Below are 23,142 nucleotides of genomic sequence, written 5' to 3' on the forward strand. Positions count from 1 at the left end.
GCCCGATCTAAAAACTCTAAGATTGCACTTATGATCTCATTCTTTGATCTACATATGCAGGAAGGAGCTACTATAGCCTCTCATGTCAATTATCTTCGCAGTCTTATGGTTCAGCTTGCGTCAGTCAAGTCTCCCATCTCCGAAGATATTGCTATTGCTGTGCTTCTTAAAAGCTTACCTGACTCCTATGCTACTCTTGTCACTACCTTCAAGTATCATAATAATCCTTCTCTTGAGGGTATCATCAATGCTCTCCAAGAGGAAGAAAGAACTCAACAATGCAAGGTAACTGACACTGCATTTTTAGCAAAGAAAGGCAGTTCTAAGGTAAGAAAGCCTTGCACCCATTGTGGCAAGACTAATCATGTGGAGAAGGACTGTTTCAAGGCTCATCCATGCACCATTTGTGGCCGTGATAATCACCGGGAGAGGGACTGCTACTCCAAAACCTCTACATCAGCTCCTGCATCTACCTCAGCCCATGTTGCTGCAACATCTCCATCAGCTGATCCTGCTGTTCCTTCCTTACATGATGAAAAGTGGGCTTTCTGATTACTTCTATGTTTTGTCTACCACCTTGACCACCGATGATGTAGGTCAAGGGGTTCTAGTGTCTTGGTCTTTCTATTTGTCTACAGTCAGTCTTCTGTCTATCTAGTCTTGTCTGTCTGTCTATTTGTCTATCAATCTGACTATGTTTTAGATCCATCTTGTCCCTACCCTTGTGGACCCATATGAGGATATCACTTGAGGAGGGGTGTCTCAGGATCTTTTGTCTGTCATGTCTTCTATCTTGTCTCTCAGTCTATCAGTCTTTATGTCTTGTCTTTCTGTCTTACTCCTAGTGTCCACTTAAGGAGGGTGTTGGAGATAAGTGCACACTAAGTGTACTATTTCCTAGTCTAAGTCTAAGTCTAGTCTTTATGTCTTGAGTGTGTGCCATGTGGCACTTCTACAATTATCCCATAAACACTCTTGCATTATGTCTTGTACTTTGGCCCATATATTCAATGGGTCACATCATTCTAATCTATCAGTCTAGCTTGTGTCTTGTCTACACTCTTCTCAAGGTATTTCTTGTCTTTTAGTCTTGTCATTTCATTTCCATTTCCAGTTTCTAGTTCTAGTTCTTTTTCCATATTCCAACATGAGGTGCTTTCCGCTAGGGACTCCTCCACCTCCATCTCCACCTCCACCTCCACCTCCACCACCTCATCTATCGCCTACATGTGCTTGCATGGAACAAATATTCCTTGTGATGCATGCTGAATGAAGTCATTGCAAGTACATGATGGTTCACTACAAACACACACTGTATATGTCTTTCCCATAGGATTAGATTCAAAGCTTTCAACCATGAACTCTTCATCTTCATCCACTTTGTTCTTCATTCTTGAGGTCACAATTAGCTGTAGCATGCAAAAGGCGTTCAATGCGGTCTGCAGCTGCCTTTGAACTGCTTGTCCTATGCTTCATCTTGTGATGGCTAGAGGAAGAAGTCACTTTTTCTGAGAGGTTTGGTATTTGATTCCCACCAGGTGTGTTATTTGCATCAGAGCTGCTCGAAATCTCAGAAACATCCAGAAGAAACCCGGATCTTTGTAACTTCCTTACTTCTACACTTGTCAAACATACTCCTACTTGCACTGGCCACTTTTTAGGAGCTATTGGAGCACCAATAATCTTGTTGCATGGAATCCATGAATGTTTCACATCATCCCCACAAAACCAAAAAAATTACACTCGTTGACCATGGGCATGGTTCATTCTTCCCTTGAAACTAGGTGCTAGATTACAAGGCACGAGCCATCTGCATGTCACTCAAGCGGCCATTATTATCGGTGCCGCCAGGTTGGTCATTTTGCACGTGATTGTCCTTCTGCATCCAAGACCACTCCTCCTACTCCTTCAGCTGTCAAGGTTACTCTCCCTTTTCCTCCGGTTTCTGCTATGGATTCATTGGAGAAGCCTTCTTCTATTGCTCCAAAGCACTACTAGAGGAAGGTAGATAAATCGCAAGCCAATCTTTCTCTTGCTAAAGAAGCTCAGGATTGCACCCCTGTTGAGCACCATCAGCCTCCTTCTCCTCAGGATATGGATGTGCCCCTTGCAGAGGGGATCTTACAGGATGTTGCACATGCTCTCTCAATTTGATACCCCGATTGAAGCTGACATGATGAGTCATGACATATCTGATGCAGCTCTTTCGTCAGATGCTCCTTCTTCAAAGAGTACAAATATTGATCCAGTTCTTATGCCTGTGAAGACTATGCCAAAGTCTCTTTCTATTCAGGATGCAGATGTTTCTTTTTCTCTGGAGTCTTTTCATCCTATGTTACAACAGGTTTTTGACCCTATGATTCAAAAATTCAGGCTCCCCGCTTATATTAAGAAGAATCACAAGGGCAAAAAACAGGTGGTTTTTATTGACGGTACAGTTTCTTCGCTGCATCAATTTTTACAAAGCAACAATCTGAAACTAGAGGATGTTGTGTTTGATCCTCCTCCAGTTTGATCTTGTAACTTTTTACTTAGCTGCCTCATGACTTTTGCTCTAAGGCTTTACTTGTAAATTTTTCCTTTGTACTTATTGGTGGGTTTTTACCTCTTTCTGGGGTTTCCCACACAGAAACAAAAGATTTCACTAAAAAAGCGTGTGTGTGGGGCCAAGTTCTTCCATCTGGCCAACTATTGGCACGTAGACACATTGCTCCTGTTGTTTGTCGCAAATGTTTGGCTTCTCAAGAGACTGTGTTTCATTTGTTATGGTTTTGCCCGTCCTCCCATGAGTTCCTAGATTTTCTTTGACAGCAGTTGACAACGAGATTCCCGACTCCTACTTTTGGAAAATTCTTCTGGCCCTTTGGTTTCCATCCGCACACTCAGGAGTTTGATCTTTTCTTTGTTTGGGCTCGTTATTGGGCACTTTGGACTTTATGGATAGATAGGATTGTAAAGTCTTTGGTGATGCAACATTTTCTTTGTTCGCTTTCTTCAAGCGTTCTCTGCAACAATCTTTTTTTGACCGCTTGTAGACTCGCTACATAGATCATGATGTATATTTAGCATATACAGAGATTTTCATCTGATGTAATTTCCAGCTCCTCGCTTTGAGATGGCTTTTCTTGTAATATAAACTATCATGGCTTTCACGGAAAAAAAAAATGTGTGTGTGTGTGTGTGTGGCTGTTTGGGATCTATCCTAGACGGCCGTGTTTTGAGTTGTTCTTTACCTGGGTTCGCTATTGGGCACTCTGGACTCTCTGGAAAACTAGAAACCACAGAGTCTTTAGTGATCCAATTTTTTCTACTTTCGTTTTCTTTCGTCGTTCTTTGCAGCAATCGCTCTTCGATTGTCCGCAAACTCACTGCATAGATCAAGATGTACATTTGTCCACATGGAGATTTTCTATTGATGTAATATTTTGGCTTACCATTTTTTTTTTCTAGGATAGCTATCTTGTAATATAAAGCATTCAAAGTTAAAGTTATTGCAGATCTCTTACTCCCTTTTGTTCCGATTCCATCATTGGAAGTAAGAGACAAGCTTCAAGATTGGCAACTTCAGTCTCTTAGTCCAAGATTATCCTCTCAGCCTCTGCATCTATTGATTTCCATACAAGCTTATCGATTGATTTTACCTCCTCCATGGATTGCTCATCATGCAAATGCTCTTTGGCATCTGAATAAGTCTTTCACCTGGTGGAAAGGAAAATTGAAAATGCCATTAAAAAGAAGACTCTTTTTCTAAAGATGTATTGTTGGTATTTTTCCAGTGGGAGTGAAATTGGCTCAAAGATGGATTGCCTCTCCTCTTTGTCCGAGATGTCATCATACTCCTGAGAGTATTCAGCACTTATTGTGGTTCTGTTCAAATTCCAGAGAACTTCTGGACAAGATCTCCTATTTTTTCTCTCACAGATTTCCAGCACACAGGTTCTCGAAGTTTTTCTAGATGTTTGGCAGATTATCAGCTTCTTTGTCACAGTATTCTCTTTTCTTTCATTGGGTCAAATACTGGGCTTTATGGACCCTCTGGCTTCAACGAAATCATGCATTTCTGAATTCATCTCTTCAGCACCCTTATGAGTTCTTCCGAGCCTCATTGCGGCAGTCCTTATTCGATGCCTTGCATGAGTGTTTCTTGCATTCAGCTTTTCTTTAACTATTTCTGATGGATAGGGCATTGGCTCTTTTCTCGAGCACTGCTCTGTTGTAAAATGGATGTTTCATAATATAATGTTTTTAGTTTCACACAAAAAAAGTGTGTGGCAACAGTGTGTGTGAGATTTATGTGTGTGTGTGTGTGTGTGTGTGTGAGAGAGAGAGAGAGAGGAGATGATGACAAGTGTGCAGTCAGAGACAAAGAAAATGACTATGCTTTGAGGTTGTCTGGCACTTTGTATCGGGGTCTTTTTCAGCTTGATTTATATGAAAAAAGATATTATCAGTAAGCACTCCCACTGCTGCGATGCAGAATGCAGAGTTATGGCATGCCAGGTATGGGCACATGAGCTATGGCAGCTTAATGACGCTTCAGAGGCAACATATGGTTGATGCATTGCCTCCTTTGGAGTCACCTCCTCCTCATGCATGTGAGGGTTGCATTCTTGGCAAAATGCATAGGCTTCCCTTCAAGAAGGATGATGCAGTGAAAGCTACAAGAAAATTACAGCTTATTCACAGTGATGTCTACGGTCCCATGAAGACACCTGCTTTTGGGGGTTATCTCTATTTTGTTACATTCATAGATGACTTTACCAACTACACTAGGATCTATGCATTTCAAACACTTTGTGGCTATGGTTGAGAATGACACAAGACTCAAGGTGCAGACACTTCGCACAGATCGAGGGGGGGAGTATATCTCTCATGAATTTGAGACATTTCTGACACCCTAGCTGCGTGCCTCCACCTTGCTCACTGTCGCGGAAGCCTTGTCTGCCCCTCCAAGCTATCGTGGGCGTCACGAGAGCCCTCCAACCATCGCGGGGATTCTCAGCCCCCCTTCTCTATGTGATGCCTGCTGCTGGGTAACAGGGGCACCTCTGTGAGCCCCGAGGCCCCCAAGCAGCCCCATGGCTGCTCGGTTGCGCCACCAGCGCCATAGGGAGCCCCGTGGCTCCTAGCAGTTGTGTGCTGCTTGTGAGGCGGGCTCAGGCTGCTAGTCATCGAGGCTGACCTTGGTGGCCAGCCCCTCAAGACCTCAAGGCCTCCCTCCTCAACTCTCGCAGTCTGCACCGAATCTGTACCTGCACAAAAAAAACACACTCCAAGAAGATTACAGGATCAAGAATATGGGGGCAAAAGAGAGCTCACCTGATCAGAAAACAAGAGGTGAAAAAAGAAAGAAAGAAAAAAAGTCTATTAACGTCCACTGGAGACCGAAAGGTCTATGGGACATCAAGAAACCCTCTAGTACATTTGCTTTAGGGAGGGCACATGGCAGCTCCCAAGGAGTGCAAAAAGTAACCATCATTATTTTAGAGTGCATACATAATAATCTGAAAGAGTAAACACCCATACATCAGTTTAAGACTGAGAGTCTTTTGGTTTTGATTTAAACTCTCTGATTAGGGCTATGCCTTCACGGTAAACTGCCCATTTTCCATCCTTTCTGGCAGCCTTGACTTTAGCTAATTCAGTTGCCCTATTCTTGCGTTGGGCCTGTGTAAGCTCCTCTGCTATCCATACTTTGGTACGCTTTAGCTTGTAAAATTGTCGAACAAGCTTGATCCGCATATCTTTTGACTTCAGTGTAAGGATTGTATGACCTTTAAACTGCATAATAGAAGTTGGCCTGGAGTTATCATCATCCACCCATTCAATGTTGGGCAAGCTTGGTTTGATCTTTGTCAAATATTTCACTATATGTGTCCTCCTCTTTGTACCAATCTTCTGAGAGTCTCCCTATTCTAATCTTCAGCGCATTATCACTTCTGGCTTCGTGTTCTTTGATCTCTGCTTGAATATCAGACTTACTTGCCTTGGTGTCCACTTCAACAATCACTTCCTTCTTAGCAGTTTGTACTTCAATGTGAACAAGATCTTTGACCGTAGAGACTAGCTGCGGGGAATCCTTACAAGATTTTACAGCCTCATCAATTACTGCCTGCTTACTAGGTGTTGGGGTAAAGGCACATTGCCTACCCTTAATTAAAGATAGGACACCTATGACTGTCTTAAGACAGTCATAGGGTAAACCTAATCCTAATAAAACATAAGTGAGTTTGTGGTGTGGCTCACTCATCACTTCACACCCACACTAGTGTGTCTCTCACTCTGACTCTCTTGCTCCCCTTCCTCTACTCTACCCCCTCTCAACTGGTATCAGAGCCATCGAGCTTTCTCTCCCTCTACCTCGTCCTAATCCATACCGTACGGACGTACGGACATTTCCGCGTACTGCCGTACGTCGTCCGTACGACCGTACGGACCAGGGCGCAGAGCCGTACGACGGCGCATTTTGAAGTGGATACGGTGGTCGCGGGTGTGTGCAACGCAGGCGGCGCGTTTTCGAGGGGATACGGCGGTCGCGAACTGCAGGATTTCTGCGCGGTGCATTTTCGTGGGTCACCTCTAGGTGTATCGCATTCGTACGGCGGATCTGCAGGCTTTTCGTCACGGGCGGAGCTGGTCGCTGGTCGAGGGTATCCGTGCACAAGAGCTGCTAGCTGCAGCTCGAGGCACCGCATCCAGCAAGCAGCCAGCAGCTGCTACTTGCTGCTAGGCCTTTTGAGGGCGTGGGCGTCGCCAGCCTGCTGCAGTACAGCAGCATAGCTGCTGTGTTTTACAGCAGCTCTTACATCAGCTGTACGGACTGTCCGTACAGTCGTACGGACAGCCGTACACAGGTACGGACGACAGTCTTTCACAGCTAGGTACGGACGACAGTCCGTCTGCAGGTACACTGGGTTGGCGTCGAACCAGCAGGGTACAGAAACAGCAGGACTTGGTTGTTTTTTTTTTTTGCTGCAAAGTCTCAATTTTTTTTTGGGGGGAAGCGTGCTGCAAGAAGGACAAAAGTACAGCAGGAGTTTCTATGCATTTACTGAGTGAAATTCTCAGTTTTGGGTGATCTTATCAAAGGGCTTTTGCCTAGATGTGTTTGCAGTATATGCCTTGAGGCAGTGTGTAGCCAGGGAGCACACATTTGCTTTATTTCCGCAGTGCATTTGGTGACATTTGTTGCAGGTCACATTCTTTGTACGCACTTTGAAAATCTCAGTTGAGCCACGCTTGGTCAGGGCGCATCGAGTTTACTCGGTCCCTAACTGCCCATCGTTGACAGTGCTCAAAAGATTTTCTTCTTGGTGTCTGTACGTTGTGAGTTGTGTTGTTACTGAGTACACAGGGGCAGCCTATGCATTACACATTGTCAGGTACAAGTGTCAGAGAGATTTCATATTGCATGCTACCTCAGTGTTGAGGTGTTCTCCACTTGATTCAGGTGTCAGATCAAGGGGCTTTTGCCCAGACTTTGTTTGATAGCACTTGGGTTACCGACAGAGATCTTCAGATGCATTTTCTCCCCTTGGTATAAGGGTGATTGCTTGGGATTTATCCTATTTACTGTTGCAGTTTTTTTTTTTGTGACAGGCTGAAGGGTCATTTTTTTTTTTGGGGTGTTTTGTCAAGTGATTTCTGCAATTTGAGTCAGTGACATACCTCATCTGAGGTGGGAGAAGTGATCAGTACAGTCAGTACAGCAGTGTTTACAGCAGTCTGAGTGGTTTTGTCAGATAATTATGCACTGTTAAGCTCTTGTTGAGCAGCAGCAGCAGTCTGAAATTACTGTTTTTTATGCCTCTTTGAGCTCAGAACAGTTTGTCAGAAGGTACAGTATTTGCAAGGACATTTACTGTTTTGCTGCAGATTTTACTGACAGTAAAAACAGCACCTTTGAGAGTGCTTCTGGCTCTTGAATAGAGCAGGCTTTTTCTGAGAAATCAGAACTTTTATTCAGTCTTTTTTTTTACTTCCAGGGAGTCGGGTACTTTCCTCATCTGATATGGCATCAGGGGGAAGTGATTCTTCAATTCTGAACATAAAGAAACTGGAAGGAGCACACAACTATGCATTATGGGCAGAACAGTGCTTAAATGTACTTCTGTTAAAGAAGATTGCTAAGCCCATAAGGGTGAAGGGTGTCAAGCCATCTGACATGGCAGCTGATGATTGGGAAGAGCTTGATTTGTCTGCGAGGGCAGCTATCATGCTCACTATTTCAGACACTCTTGTGTTCAATGTACAGGCTGAAAAGACCTCTTATGGTCTATGGCAAAGACTAGAGGAATTGTATGCCCAAAAGAGCTCAGCCAGTAAGGTTTATTGGCTGAAGAAGCTGGTTGATCTTCGCATGAAGGAAGGTACAGCTATGACCTCACACTTGAGTGAGTTCAATGCTATCTTTACACAGCTGATTGCACAGGGGTTGAACCTTGATGAGGAGTTCAAGGCTACTTTCTTGCTGTGTACCCTCCCCGAGAGTTGGGACACTTTCAAGACCACCCTGTCTAATTCAAATGTCACTCTTATGTATGCTGATGTAGAGAGCTCTCTCCTTATGGAGGAGATGAGCAGGAAGAATAATGCGGGCAGCAAGTCTTCAAATGCTTTGCAAGTACAGGACAGAGGCAGGACTCAGCAGAAGGGGAGATCTGCTAGTAAGTCCAAATCCCGCAGTCAGTCCCGTGGAAAAAAGGACATTGAATGCTTTTATTGTGGCAAGAAGGGACATGTGAAGTCGAAGTGCTTCAAGTTCATACGGGACCAGAAAGCCAAGAAGGCTGAAACAAAGGATGCAGGAAATGCAAGCAAAGGCAAAGGCAAGGCCAAGGTAGATGACTTGGATGCAGTGAATGTTGCAGCAGAGGACAGTGACAGTGACATACATGATGTTTTATGCTCTTCTGCTGTAATAGCACATGCTTTGGTTATTGATGGCCATGACATGCACACCTGGCTCTTGGATTCAGGTGCCTCTTTTCATGTTACACCTCACAGGGAGTGGTTTACTTCCTACACAGGTACTCATGGAGTTGTTCATCTTGGGAACAACTATGCATGTCAGATTGCAGGGATTGGCAGTATACAGATAGTATTTCCTGATGGACAGTCATTTATGCTTGATGGTGTTCGCCATGTGCCGCAAATCAAGAAAAATCTGATTAGCACTGGCTTATTAGATGACAGTGGTTACCACACCACATTTGGGGATTCCAAATGGGTGATTACTGATGGCCAGACAGTAGTGGCTGAGGGTTTTAAGAGTGATACCTTGTACCCTCTTTATGTTTCCAGTGTGGGTAATCATGTTGTTGCCATAACCGAGCTGCCAAAGGTTTCATTGTGGCATAGCCGGTTGGGACACATGTCTGTTAAAGGAATGCAAGAACTGTCACGTTTGGGTTATCTGCCGTCTCTTTCTTTTTCAGATTTGCCTACTTGTGATCATTGTATATTTGGCAAGCATTCTGTGACTCCTCATAAGAGGAGGACTCCCCAGAATAGAGCACCACTTGATCTAGTGCACACTGATTTGTGTGAGATGCCACAGTTATCACTAGGGGGTGCCAAATATTTTATTACTTTCATTGATGATGCCACACGTAAGGTGTGGGTCTATTTCTTGAAGCATAAGGGAGATGCCCTAGATGCTTTCAAGAGGTTTGTCGCTCAGGTTGAGAATCGGACAGGTCGTAGGCTGAAATGCCTCAGATCCGACAATGGGGGTGAGTATGTGTCACATGCTTTTGTGTAGTTTTGCCAAGCTAAGGGCATCAAACAGGAACTCACAGCCCCTCATAATGCATCTCAAAATGGTGCAAGTGAGCGGATGAATCGAACTATTCAGGAGAAGGTTCGATGTATGTTGTCTTATGCTGCATTACCCCATGGCTTTTGGGCAGAAGCCGTGCAAACAGCAGTTCACATTATTAACAGGTCGCCAAACAAGGCTTTGGAGTTGAAAGTGCCAGAGGAGGTGTGGTCTGGCAAGCCACCCTCATATAAGCACTTACGGGTATTTGGCTGCGAGTGCTTTGCTCATGTACGCAAAGATCTACGCACCAAACTGGATCCAAAGTCTATCAGATGCATCTTTATGGGATATGGTGACGAAGGTGAAATGGGGTACAGGTTATGGGATCCCGTTAAACGGAAGATTATACGCAGCAATGATGTCATCTTTAAAGAAGATAGTGTACACAAGGAACCCGTGCAACCTGTGGAATACAGGAGGGTTATTTATGATGATGTTGGACAGCAAAGAATGCCCATTTATATGCAGCAGCAGGCTGCTGCAGATAACCCTGTTCAAGAGGGTATACAGGCTGAAAATCAGCCAGATAATTTTGCCAATGATGCACCACTGGATGTGCCAACAGATGGGGCTGTAGAACAGCCAGATATGGTGGTACAGCCACCCGTCATGCATGAAGAACAGGCTGGACAGCAGCCTAATCCGGAACATTTTGTGAGGAGGAGCACCCGTGCACAACGGCCTCCTGCCAGGTTTGTTCCAGGAGCCAATAATGTGGCTGATTTTATTATGCTGACAGATTGTGGTGAGCCTTCCAGCTTCAAGGAAGCTATGGGAAGAACAGAGAAAAAGAAGTGGGAGAAAGCCATGCAGTCAGAAATGGACTCCCTACTTCAGAATGATACATGGGATTTGGTGCAGTTACCTGCAGGCAGAAAGGTTTTGCCATGCAAGTGGGTTTACAAAGTCAAAGTGGATTCAAATGCTTTACCTAGGTATAAGGCCAGATTAGTTGCCAAGGGATTTAAGCAGGAGAAGGGCATTGACTTTGATGAAATTTTTTCACCTGTAGTCAAGATGACTACTTTGAGAGCAGTGTTAGCTCTTGTTGCTCATGATGACATGGATTTATGTCAGATGGATGTGAAGACAGCTTTTCTTCACGGAGATCTTCATGATGAAATCTATATGAGTCAGCCAGAGGGATATGCTGTTAAAGGGAAAGAGCAGCTTGTGTGTAAGCTCAAGAGGAGCTTGTATGGACTCAAGCAGGCGCCAAGGGAATGGTACAAAAAGTTTGATGCCTTCATGCAGTCCCAAGGGTATCATCGGTGTGAGACCGATCATTGCTTGTACACCAAGCGGGCAAAGGATGGCAGTTTGATGCTACTCATTCTATATGTGGATGACATGCTTATTGCCAGTAAATCTCAGCATGAGATTAGTGCTTTGAAGAAACAACTGCATAAGTCTTTTGACATGAAAGACTTGGGTGATGCAAATCATATTCTTGGCATGCGTATTACTCGTGACAGGTCCAAGGGACTTTTGTTTCTGTCACAGAAAGAGTATATTGACAAAGTACTGCAGAGGTTCAAAATGGAGGGGGGGAAGTCCATTAGTACCCCGTTGCCTCCACATTTAAAACTCAGCAGTAAGGACAGCCCTAGATCAGATGATGATAAGGCTGAAATGGCCAAGGTTCCGTATGCATCTGCAGTTGGATCTTTGATGTATGCCATGGTTGCCACTCGTCCGGATATTGCTTTTGCGGTGGGAGTCATCAGCAGGTATATGGCAAATCCAGGCAAGCGGCATTGGGAAGCAGTGAAAGGTGTCTTGAGGTATCTCAAAGGTACCAAAGACTTGTGCATATGCTATGGTAGGCAGGATGCATTGGTGCATGGTTTTACAGATTCAGACTATGCAGGGAATGCAGATAACCGGAAGTCTACTACCGGTTATATTTTCACATTTGCAGGAGGTGCTATATCATGGGTGTCTCGGTTGCAGAAATGCGTTGCACTGTCAACCACAGAAGCTGAATATGTTGCAGCCACTGAGGCCTGCAAGGAAGCAATATGGCTTACTCGGCTGGTGGGAGATTTGGGCATTACAGGAGATATGCCAGTTTTGCATTGTGATAGTCAGAGTGCTATCATGTTGGCAAAGAATCCGGTCTTTCATCAGAAGACCAAGCACATAGAAGTGAAATATCATTTCATCAGGGAGGTACTGGAAGACAAGCGTCTTGAGCTTGTGAAAGTACATACTGATGATAATCCTGCAGATTTGCTCACTAAGAGCTTGTCTACAGAGCGGTTTGCACATTGCCGCCACATCATGGGATTAGGATGAGACCATTCTTACTTTATGGTCTTGTATACAGTAACTGTATATTGCTGTATTTTTATTCTTTTCTCCCCTTTAGGCACATTGGCCTTTAGGTGGGAGGTTGTTGGGGTAAAGGCACATTGCCTACCCTTAATTAAAGATAGGACACCTATGACTGTCTTAAGACAGTCATAGGGTAAACCTAATCCTAATAAAACATAAGTGAGTTTGTGGTGTGGCTCACTCATCACTTCACACCCACACTAGTGTGTCTCTCACTCTGACTCTCTTGCTCCCCTTCCTCTACTCTACCCCCTCTCACTAGGCCCTTCCAGAATTTGAAGTCGAGCCTTTAATTCTGCCAATTCCAATCGTAGCTCTCTCACTGCCTGCTGCAGATAAAAAATCTGATCCTATTGCCCAAGGATGGGTCATTTTGAGCCTTCTTGTTGGTAATTCCGTATAAGGAGAGGGTCTCATGGCTGCAACTGTAGAGTACCGAGTCAAAATGGAGGTTGAAGGAGTTGAGGGGGACTTGGAGGAAAGGGTAGGCCAGTCCATAATTGGCTTTCTGTTGAACCCCCTAGCTGAACCTAACCCCCGGGTTGGGTTGGGGGTTGAGAGAGACCAGAGGAGACAAGCTCTCAAACCTCCGAGCTCAAATGCAAGATGAAATGAAGAAATGGCAAGAGGAGATGCAAACCAAATGGACATGTGAAAAAGGTAAAATGTTGCCGGACATGAATTGTGCAGGAGTTTCAGCCACCGTTTAACGAGGAGCTGAACACCATTAAAGAACAAATGCAACAGGTCAAAGCTGCAAAGGGGTGCCAGAGGAAGGATGCAAGATCATTGATGTGCTGAAATCAGAGAATGAACAGCTGAAAAAGGAAATGGCAGCTTTGCAAACAACGGTACAAGGGAAACATGCTGAGTTCATACAACAAATTACGAAGGGGAAGGTAAATATGCTTGCATGGAAAGATGTGCTAAAGAAAGACACAACACCAAAGGAAAGGGAGCTCATCTCTGAAACACTTGAAGAAGAAAAACAATGGGGCAGCAAGACTTTGAATGTTCTGGTCAGAGGTCTACATGTAGGTGATAGCCCCATGTCAGATGCCAAAACCCTCTTTGACAAGATGGGAATCAACCTTACTTGTGAATCAGCTTGGAGAGTGGGTAAAGCAGATGCACCGACGAGGCGGACAGCCACAGATAGATCCACCCTCATGAGTACACGGGAAACACTAAAGGGGACCAAGATCTATCTAGATGAAGACCTCACACTCCTACAGCAAGAGCATAGGAGGGAAGGTGCGAGGGTTTGCAGAAACACTTGGAGGCCTTGGAGATGTTCTGCAAAGAGAGGGACCTGACAGTCAACCTTGGGAAAACCAAGGTTATGATCTTCAACACATCCCAAGCACTGCTTCATCAACATCGACATTGACATAGTTTCAATTACCATGAGGAGCCAGCGGAGATAGTTCAGTCCTACACATACCTAGGGGCAGTATTCACGGGACCAGGCTTCACAATGGCCCATGCCACCAGAGCACGACTCACACGAGGGAAGGGTGCCCTGGCCCGATTAGAGAGAGAGTGCTTCCAGGCGCATTTCCAAGATCCATCGATGAAGGGTTGGCTTTTTTACACTCTCGTGAGACTGACTGTCATGTATGCAGCACCTTTTTGGGGGAGTGACCTTTCAGCTACTGACTGGAAGGGATTTGAGAGGCTACAGGTGATCATGGGGTCCAGGATGATTCGGAGGAAGCCTTCAATCCCCCATCAGATCATGCAGGTAGAGTTCACCCATGACACCTCTCCAGGTGGACGCCCTCTTCCAGACCATTACGTAGGGCCCATAGAGTTTGGGCCCTATCTCAGTGGAGATTACCGAGACTAGCAATAGAGTCATCCCGACGCCTCGCAAAGAAAGGCTTCGATACAACATGGTATGCGTGGGTGTCCACATGGTTTGATAGCCACGGTATCCAAATGGATAGGCTGCCCCCCTTTCAGTACAGCATGGATGCACCACCGCAGCTCCTTTCACATGATGAGATTAACTATATGAGATTAACTATATCATATGGTTAGACCTTCTCCATCTTCACGCATCTCCAGCTGGGGGGGGATCAGGAGTTCCCCACCAAGACCCAGTTCTATCATGACCACTTTCTGAGGATAACGGAGCATGGTCTCATCATCAGGCCCCAGTACCTCAAGGATAGGAGAGTCTCACACACCTTGCAGATTGCTATCAGACAGATACGAGTCTTGTCCCACCAGCTGCGGATTGAGGCTGGGAGAGCGGCCAAAACAAACCTAGAGAGCAGCAGGTCTACAGACTATGCACGATGGGGGAGGTCAAGACAGAGGAGGATTTTCTATATGTTTGTCCGGCCTACTATGAGATCCAAGGGTGATACCACTGTCTCTTTCAGGAGGGGCTCGGCTTCGGACCGCTCACTCGACTGATCCATTTCCCCGACTAGGTTTGCATTGGGCCCTACCTCATTGAGATGCGGAGACACAGAGATTCCCTTGTGCGGCAGGCCAGAGATCAGCTGCAGTCGAGATGCCTCAGGACACCGAGCTAGACCGAGCACAGACACATGTCACTGATTTTTACACATCCGAGCCAGCACCAAATGAGATTGAGGGGGAGGAGCTCGAGGAGAGGAGAGCACTATGGATCAGCAGTGAGGCCCATCACAACGATGTGGCTGGACGAGAGACACGGAGACCATACACGACACGTGGGACGACCAAAGCACGCACAATTGAGGTTCGACCTATCTCAGCCCTCCTCAGAGGAGACCGCCAGAGACGAGGCATTACTCTCGATGTAGCCCATCGGATACAGAGATCCAAGAGAGCACGCCCCCACCACCGCGGGAGACAACCCGACAGACACAAATACGTGAGCTCTTTGCATGACATCAGAGGACCATCAGGGAGCCGGGTTATATAGAGCATCCACATCTACTTGGAGCTATGGTTCTTACCAATTGATTGCTCCTTTTTTTCCTACTATATTTTGTACTAGCTTTTTGCATTTTAGCACTTAGTACTCAGCAAGGGCCTTAGTGAGCCTTTGCTTCAGCCCACAGTGGCTTGTATGGGTTACATATATCTTGTATCTTGTCTCATAGACCCGAGAGGTCTCCTAAAGACGTTAAAATACCTACCCATGGGTCGGTTTCTCGGCCCCCAGAGGACGGTAATACATTCTTCTTCTTCTTCTTCTTCTTCTTCTCTCTCTCTCTCTCTAAAATAAACTTTAATAAACTTTCTTTCTCTCTTTCTTTCTTTCTGCACCCGGGGGCGGTTTCCTTGCATCTAGTTTACTCTGTATTTAGGCTCAGATTTGACATTATGTACTTTCACTTGCATTATATTGCGTAGCACTTAGATGATATTCGACGATGCCTCTTCTTTGGGGCACGTTGATTTTGTGCTATCTTGTATGCAGAGTTCTTGATGTCCCATGGGCCCATTTTGGCCTCTAGTGGACAATAATACACTTTCTTTCTCTCTCTCTCTAAAATAAACTTTAATAAACTTTCTTTCTCTCTTTCTTTCTTTCTGCACTAAGGGGGGGGGTAAAGGACGCCGCAATGAAACTTCATAATGGCCGAGCAAAGGATCATAAGGGACAATGCACTGAGTTCATTGCATATGGGATTAACCTCCTAGCCCCAATTCTAGCAAATCTATTAATGAAGCTGTTTGTTTAGGGTTTCCACGCACCTGGACCATTAACACTATTTCACCCACCCACAAGGCAAGGGATCCCATGAGCCCGGAGAATTACAGGACCATTATGATTGGACATGTCATTCCAAGATTTATGCATCAGTGCTTGATTTTGAGGTCAGCAGAGTTGCAGAGTGTCGAGGACTTTAAGCAGCAGGACAGGCTGGATTCCGACGCAATCATGGAACCATGGACCACATTCTTACGCTCAGGTGCATCATCGAGGAGGCGAGGGCACAGAAGCAGAGGGTTTATTGTTGCTTTGTGTATTTCCGCAAGGCATTTGACACAGTTCCGAGAGCCCGCCTCATACGGCGCCTATAGGATTCGAGTTATGACCAAGACATCATCTAGCCTGTCATGGCTCTTTACGAGAAAGTTTCAGGCAGAGTCCGGGTAGGATCTGATAATGAGCACTATCGGGGTCAAACAAGGGTGTCCATTATCACCTACCCTGTTTGGCCTCTACATTGACGAGCTTGAGACAGTGATGCAGACATAGGAGGGGTTGGTTGCTCTCTTGCGAGCACGCTGATCCGGATATTGCTTTATGCAGATGACGTGGCTATTTTGTCTTCCTCGACAGAGGGGCTCCAGAGACACCTTGACGCACTACAGTCCTTTTGTGAGTCTCATGATTTGAAGGTCAACTTGGGTAAAACCAAGGTTATGATCTTCACTACATCTCGAGCCGTCATGCGCCAAGAGCAGTTCACATTTGATGGGTCACCTGTTAAGATAGTTTCATCATACACGTATCTTGGGGTTGTCTTCTCCAGACCCATCTTCACTATAAGTCCCACGATGCAGGCATGCTTAGGCAGAGGATATGCTTCATTGACCAGACTAGAGAGGCAGTGCTTTTGCTCGCACTTTCAGGATCCACGGACCAAGGTACTGCTTTTTGACTCCTTGGTCTGCCCAGCGGGGATGTATGGTAGCCCCTATTGCGGGCCAGACTTGTCGGATATAGAGTGGGCTCGTGTGGAGCGGCTGCAGGTTCTCATGTTATCACGGATGATTCGCGGTAAGCCATCCGTTCCTCACCAGATCATTTAGGCTGAGTTTGGGTCATCCCCATTACAACTAGATGCTGCATTTCAAGTCATTATGTATATGTACCGAGTCACGGAGTATGGGGATTACACTTCTGGGCGCAGCAAGCTACCATGGCTAGCATTGTCCTCTTCTATGGCACTTTCAGCAGGAGGAGACCAGAGATGCTGATATGCATGCACAGAGAGATGGTTTGAGCGACTGGGGCTCCAAATGGATAGACTCCCTCCCTTCCAGTACAGCATGGACACTCTGTTTTCTCCCCTCCTATCACACGAGGTCAACCAGGTTATCCTTGAGGATCTCTTACAGCTACACACATTCCGGACCTGGTTGGGACTGAGTGAACTTGAAGCTTAGCTTCTACAGAGATCACTGCTTACATATCACAGAGGAGGGTTTCATTGCCCCACCAGGATACACACATATCCACTTACCCCTCACTGAGAATCTCTATTGGGAAGTTCTGAGTCTCTTCACACAGACTTCGTATCGAGAGTGGCAGAGCAGAGCGCCTAGCCAAGGAGAGGCGCATATGCACATTATGTGACATGCAGGAGGTTGAGACAGAGGAGCACTTCATCTTCAAGTGTCCTGTTTACTAAGAGATCCGAGGGCGTTTCTACTGCCTCTGAAAAGATAGCTATGGGGTTTTGCCCCGATTCCTCTCCTACCCAGACCAGAGGTGTTTGGCAGGCTTCATTCATGAGGTACTCAGACACCGCAAGAGGATACTTGAGCATGGAGACAGGAGCAGACTTCTTCCCTGGCTGATCCCTATCAGAGCTCTATCATGGAGTTTTTTCAGCCAGATCACATGGACCCCCACGAGACGAGACCTCGACATGACCATGACCTAGAGCTAGGGACCCGACAGCTCAAACAGAGGGTTGACACACAAATTACACTTGGGGATATCCCCTCCCTATTTAGAGTCGGAGCCCGACTGATAGGGGTTACTGTAGCCCTTGTTAGGCGCATAGCTATGACCAGGAGACGTGCCAGGGCCGCACCCGTGAGTGGCCGACAAGTACTCTATCGCCGATTTCATGCCTCCATTGCCTCATCCACCTTGATGTCTTGATGATGATGATGATGATGATGAGATTGATATATAGTCGACCACCGACATGACTATGTTGTGCTTAGTAATTAGTAATACCATTTCTCTATTATCTGCATTTTGCATTGGTGCGGATGCTCATTTAGTAGCTCCACCACCACAGCTCGTTTGTACCAAGATTTTCACAGTCTCATAGACCCATCGGTCTTCCGAAGACTTTAATAAAATTTCTTTCTTTCTCACTCGCGTTTTTTGGGGGTAAAAGGTAGTATCTCATTAAGAAAAAATTTACATTCATAGCTGCTCGAGTGAGGAGCAGCTATTAATTAAAAACTAAAACAATGAAAGCAATAGTCTCCAACTAGGCAAAGTACACCATGCCATGCTAACCCCTCATCGTCTAGATAAGTCTAATGCCAACCTCAGTAGTCTCCAACTAGGCAAAGCCCATACCCTGTGAAGGTATGTCACTGTCTACAAGATGGCATCAATCTAGACTGGTCTCATGACAAACTCCACCTGTATTATCTGGTAAGGAATTGAGGTCTTACTCCAAATCATTCTAGAGCCATAATCCCCTGTAGCCTCTCAAAACTCCGCCAATCGATCACCAAGAGATCACTCCCCTAGAAGGGTGCATACATAGCTGTCGGCCGCACTAGTGTATAAACAACTATCCCTTCGTCAAAGGGTCCTAGAAGTTGCTTGAAAGCACCATCACTCTAGTCACACTAGATCTCCCTGTCCTCAAGTAAGCCGTGTCCTGGCTGCATGGATCAACGTGAAAACTGGCCCTGTGAAGACTGTCCCAATATAAGCGTACAACTGCATGATCACAATCTCTCCTCGGTAAGTGAAGCTGTGTCGATGAAGTAGTGCCCGTGAGGTCTTGAAAATCATAACCACGGTCTTGCCAAGGTTGACTATAAATTTTCTCTCCTTGCAAAACACATCTAGGTGTCTCTGTAATCCTGTTGCAGAAGAGGATAAGAGTATTATGTCATCTGCGTACAGCAGCATTTGTATCATCAAGTCAGCAAGTAGTGATCCCTCACCTCCTAGGTGATCAATGAAGGTCATCATCTCATCAATTAGAGCCCAAAGAGTGTCGGTGAAAGGGGGCAACCCTGCTTCACTCCGATTGTGCTCTCAATCCAATTTGATAGGCCTCTAGAGACGTACTCTTCCTTTGACTCATATAGACTCATCACCCCCCAAATCATGTCTATGCGATCAGCATGTCCTGAAGTCACCTAATCATGTGGGACCATGGGATTGTGTCAAAGTCCAAAAGTCTACAAATCAAGGATCTCGAGCTTGCCTCCTCAATGATAGCCATGGAGTGAAGACGTGGTCAAGAGTGGAATGCTGCCTCCAGAATCCAGCCTCTCCCAAAGCCCGCTGCCCCTATGTCTCTATGTAGGAGCGGATCTCTCTCTCTCTCTCTTATATTGATCCATAAATCTTGGCCAATGTGTGTTTCAGCTTTGCTGTCTTCTGCTATCTCTCGAATCTAAATTCTGCTAATGCATAAATTTGCTGGAAAAATTAAACAGTAGTTAACTTTCTAAGTGCTCTTAATTACTTTCCTTAGAAATCAACCAAGCTACTTAACTAACTAATCATGGACAATCCATGTTGGACAAAACTAGAAAATATCAACTTGTAGAAATGATCACCGGGCTGCTTCAGAAACATTTTGAGTTTGTCTAATTACTGATCACATTGGGGAGCAGAACCGATAAGAGATTCTCTTGTGACATGCTCATCTTGCAAGGATTCAGGAAAGAGGGAAGAGAATATTTGAAAGGCTCCAGACATTACACACCCATGGAATGTTAGTCATAAGACTCTCTTTTACTGCAAATATGTTATTTGTAAATCTGACCAAAAATAAACCTTGTCTTTTGATTCAATTTCTTGTCTGTGAAAACAGGACCTCAAAATACAACATAAACCATCTTTTCTTGATCCATTACATTTGTTTATCCTTGCAAAGTCTGTCTTAGTTTAAAAAAGGGGTAGAGAGAAGCAGAAAGGAACAGGTGATCAGAAACTTTTCAAGAGCACACTCTGGCCAAGTTTGACACTCACTAAAATTTCACGATCTAGGACAGTTAAATCGCTCTCCAAAGTACTTTCATCACTGATTAAAATGACGTCTCCAACCTGTTACATTGAGAAAACGAGTTGAATTCCAGGTAAATAATTGCATACATTGTACTATAAAAAATATTGTACGCTACAACAAAGCAGATCACAAGCCCCGAAAAAATTCGGGTCATAAAGACGGTGCAGAAGTTCAGCCACAAGAACAGATGGTCATAACCTTTCCTAAAATCTTAATTCTTTGCATGAAAATGGATCTAGTCTTCAAATTGTACAGGCACAACAGGAGTACTTGTATAAGACTCTTCCACAAAAGATGCTCAATGCTGTGAGAATGAACCTTCCTTGCTGTATGTTCGCTTACACCAAAGAGATGTGTGGTTAAAAAAAGCAGAAGAATATGACACAACCTAGCTGTATGAAACATTGCCGGAAGCTCCTGTCAAAACTTCTAAAATAATTATTCAAAGATCCTTTTAAGGACAGAAATAAAACTGTCGGCCATACTTTTTAAGAGGCCATGTACAAGATAGATCATCATTAACAGAACGCATGAGCTGAAAGAGCAAGATATGCGTCCTATTGTCGAGGGCCCCATCAAAAAGCACAACAAAGTCTTTGCAATTTTTAATTCCATCCTTCTAAACTGAAAAGGGAGGAGGAAGAGGCCATTCAATAGGAGAGAGATGATCAAGAAAGCAGGATGAAGGGGCAAGGAGGAGGAGAGTAGCAGGAGCATGACACTACAAGCAGGGTGTGCCACAATCAAGAAAGCACAACAAAATCTTTGCATTTTTTATTTCCATCCTTCTAAAATGAAAGGGAGGTGTACATTTGAGGGAGAGGTCATTCAATAGGAGAGAAGATGATCGAGAAAGAAGAACAAAGGGGGAAGTAAGAGAGGAGGAGGAGAGTAGCAGGATAGTGAAACTGCAAGCAGGGTGAGCCTCAAGTTCGAGGAGGAGAAAGAAAGAAAGAAAGAAAGGTTTATTAACATTTGTGGAACGCCAAAAGAACCTATGGGATCAAAGAATTGAAAACATGAGAGCACAACCCATCAAGGGAGGAACTAGAGGTGTGTCTATCACACCTCTAAGACAGAATTGATGAGCCTAGGAGCAATCAAGGAAAGAAAAACTACATATGTCGAAAGTAATTCATGTCATGTCCTAGCATGTGTCATGTATCATGAGTAGCGCTCCACATGGCCTGACTGCAGTACATAGGTAGTCTCAATGTCTTTGAACAGGTCCGAGATTTGTGGCTGGCATCCTCAAGTCCTCTTTGTACGGTGTGCTCGTGGAAGGAATGAAGTGGACTGGCATCAAGATGCGGCAATGATGGCACCTCGGATTTAGGCAGATGCTTGCAGCGCATATGAGCAGTCTCTTGCTACACTAGCGAGTGTGAAATCAGGGTCATGATCACGTCATCTCCCAACTACTTCTCCTATGACAAAGAAGGTTGTGATCTCTTGCTCTGAGGGTTGATCCCATGGCGATTCTCATGAGTCTGGGTCAAATAACCTCATACACAAAGAGTGCAACGCATCTCTAGTCCGTGTAATTGATGATTGTCCCCATATCCATATATCCATGGTCAATGTTAGCACTTAGCCTTGGTATGTCCTTGTAGGCTAGTTAGGAAATTTGGTCCTAGTCTTTGTCAGCCACTTGACTTTGGGACTGTACAGTGGCCACTCTTGTACTTCATTACCCATTTTTAAGTACTCTTCATTTCCTTTAGCTATTGTTTGCTCTCTTGCATTCCACTTGCATTCCATTGCACCCAATAGTGGTATCAGAGCAGTGTGTTCTGGATCCTTTCTGCTCCCCTTGCCGACCTACATTGGTGTCGTCTTGTTAAACTTCAGCAGCTTGCATTCAGTCTGCTCCAGTAGCGCCACTTCTGGTCGATGATCTAACAGTTCAATTGAGCTACAATCAATTGGGTTGTTCTTGTTAGGAAAATAGTGTGATGTTTACTATTTAGTAGTGTGTTCTTTAATATTGGTATCGGAGTTTAGAATCGTTGCCTTCCTAGGAAGTGACAATCAAAGATTACGGGAGATTGTGCTGCCGCAGATGTTGGGTAGGCTGCGCTCAAGCAAAATGTCAACACTTCTTGGTTGGGCGGAAGACTCATGGTTGGTCGCAAGAAACCAACACGAAATGACCATAGCTCGACCAAAATTCTAGGTCCAGCGCATAAAGACAAGACCTCCAGCTGAATGAGAACAAGATTACACTCATCTATCTATTTGATCAACGATCCTATATCTTGAAGCCACGAGGGTGTTATTGACGGATTTCCCACATGAAACAACAGTAAGCTGGTGCCTAGATGGCGAAGAGTCAAAGATAGACGGATTTCAGAGAGCTGCTCTAGATTCCTGAAATATGAGATGCGAACAACGCCTTTGATTCCCCGTTCACCATCCAAGGAAAGAGGCAAACATGCCTTTGACTTCCCGTTCGCCATCCAGGCAAAGTGGCGAACGATGCCTTTGACTATCTTTTCGCCACACGACGCCTTTAACTACCTCTTCACCATCCAAAGAAAGTTACAGACGATGCAGATCAACATCCTCTTCTCTTTGCAGTTCCTTCCACTAGGGCAGTGTCATGTGCACGGATTGGTATCTGACGTGTACTGGGGTACACAAGACTAGCTCAGGTAGCCTGGGGAGGCCTAGGGCTAGGTAGGTTTGATTCTCGGGTTGAGTGGCAAGGGTAGGAATGCTGGGGTCGTGTCAAGCGACGATGGCTTCATCAAAGTTGTGGCACGTCCACGCTGACCCCTCAACAAGTCATTGTTTGGCAACCGTAGTAGTAGCATCATGCCTTCAGATTACTTTGTTGACGGCCGATCCCATCTCAGCCTTTCCATCGTATTGCACGGCCAAGCAGTGTTCAAAACACCTAAGGGAGTGCAGCGTTGCCTACAGCGCTATTAACCTATGCAGTTAGAATCCAGTCAAAGCTTGACATTAATCAAGCCACTTGCTTTGGTTGGCAAACATTTCCATTCAAAGGAAGAAATTTCAGTC

General features: G+C 45.1%; 1 protein-coding gene across 2 annotated transcripts in view; it reads right to left on the reverse strand.

Moving 5' to 3' along the window:
* Nucleotides 1–23,142, reverse strand: part of LOC147901358 (uncharacterized) — a 175,310-nt gene that overhangs the window by 105,172 nt on the left and 46,996 nt on the right. For both annotated transcript variants that reach the window (XM_087376068.1, XM_087376067.1), the window contains exon 3: nucleotides 20,079–20,153. In XM_087376068.1, the coding sequence (XP_087232194.1) occupies nucleotides 20,079–20,153 (75 nt within the window). The remainder of the gene's footprint in view (nucleotides 1–20,078; nucleotides 20,154–23,142) is intronic.

Source organism: Dipteris shenzhenensis, chromosome 6, assembly GCF_047967505.1.
Source record: "Dipteris shenzhenensis isolate YYH24624 ecotype China chromosome 6, Dip_SZ_1.0, whole genome shotgun sequence".
Classification (NCBI taxonomy): domain Eukaryota; kingdom Viridiplantae; phylum Streptophyta; class Polypodiopsida; order Gleicheniales; family Dipteridaceae; genus Dipteris; species Dipteris shenzhenensis.